This window comes from Orycteropus afer, unplaced genomic scaffold (assembly GCF_000298275.1).
Source record: "Orycteropus afer afer isolate SDZICR_OR568_19922 unplaced genomic scaffold, OryAfe1.0 scaffold00246, whole genome shotgun sequence".
In the NCBI taxonomy this organism is placed as follows: Eukaryota; Metazoa; Chordata; class Mammalia; order Tubulidentata; family Orycteropodidae; genus Orycteropus; species Orycteropus afer.
The window spans coordinates 3,731,823-3,732,967 of NW_006921833.1; the positions used below are offsets into that span (position 1 = coordinate 3,731,823).

Sequence of the window (1,145 nt, forward strand, 5' to 3'; positions counted from 1 at the left end):
CTGGTGAGTTTGACCCACCAGCCTTCTGGGTTAGCAGTCAAATGCCTTAGGCACTATGCCACCAGAGGTCCCTTGAAAAGACATGAAATTTATGAATATGAAGCACAGTTGAAGAAGGTGCCACAAGCTCAAAGCTTATAGAGCACACACAAATCCAGGGACATAGGAGGGACTGATGGGGACTACTGTGAAATGCAGTGCCCAAGCCCAATCTAAACGGAATTTCTAATACTCAGTCCAGCCGACTGTAGCCGTGCACAAAAGTATGCAAGCCATAAAATCCAACTTTTCAAAAAAAAGTTTTTGACCATGTCTTATGAAATTTATTAATTACTATTTTTTTAATGCTGGTAACCCATTCAGATTTAAGGCATTGTGTTAACCAAACCAAAACGGACTCTCAGCCACAATTTGCAACTTACTGTTCTTGGGATTTACGTAGGCAGAAAAAGTGAAGGAAACAGTACAAGGTAGAGTAATAATCTGCCTAGAATGCCGAAGAGTAGCTGCCTGAAAGGTTTAAGAAATAGGGCCAAAAATAAACTCCCAAGAGAAGAAAAAAGTGAGTTAGCAACAGTGAGGACAGAAGTCCTCACTAGTGTCTCTGAAGGCATCCAGTGAGACCAAGGGTGGGAGCCATTCTCACCACTGGCTACGGAAGTCTGCGGTGCTTCAGGTCCTGCAGGGCTGTTCCCGGCTGAGCCACCTGCAGCCGCAGCTGCCACGGTTCCTCCGTGGCTGGGGCCAGGACGAGCGGCGCCCACCGACCTCTTATCTCGACCTCCTCCGGCGCCACGGAGATGGACTCCATTTCCTGAGGAGGGGGCCGCAGTGGCCCGCCCTCGGGCTCGGCCTCGGCCACCGGCCACCTGGCGCCAGGAAGCTTCCATACCTGCAGTGGAAAGAAAAAAAAAAAAGAAATGGTTGGAGCGTGAACGTGGCGAATGACGAAGCGGAGTAATGGGACAGGAGGGGACCTCAGTGTGAGGAGGCGGAGAGGAAGGTTCCTGCACGCCTGGGACAGGGGTGAGCAGGTCGCGGCCCTAACTCTCCCGGAGGGCGAGTCGCGCTGCTAAGCCTGGGCTTTGGAACACAGAGGGAGGGGGCTAGGAAGAAAAATGTACAGCGCGGCAAGTAGCGGCAGA

The 1,145-nt window shown here is 51.6% G+C and overlaps 1 protein-coding gene across 1 annotated transcript in view; it reads right to left on the minus strand.

Moving 5' to 3' along the window:
- Positions 1-890, minus strand: part of NFXL1 (nuclear transcription factor, X-box binding like 1) — a 111,231-nt gene extending 110,341 nt beyond the window's left edge. The window contains exon 1 of the mRNA XM_007949445.1: positions 647-890. Within this exon, the coding sequence (XP_007947636.1) occupies positions 647-890 (244 nt within the window). The remainder of the gene's footprint in view (positions 1-646) is intronic.
- Positions 891-1,145: the final 255 nt, after the last annotated feature.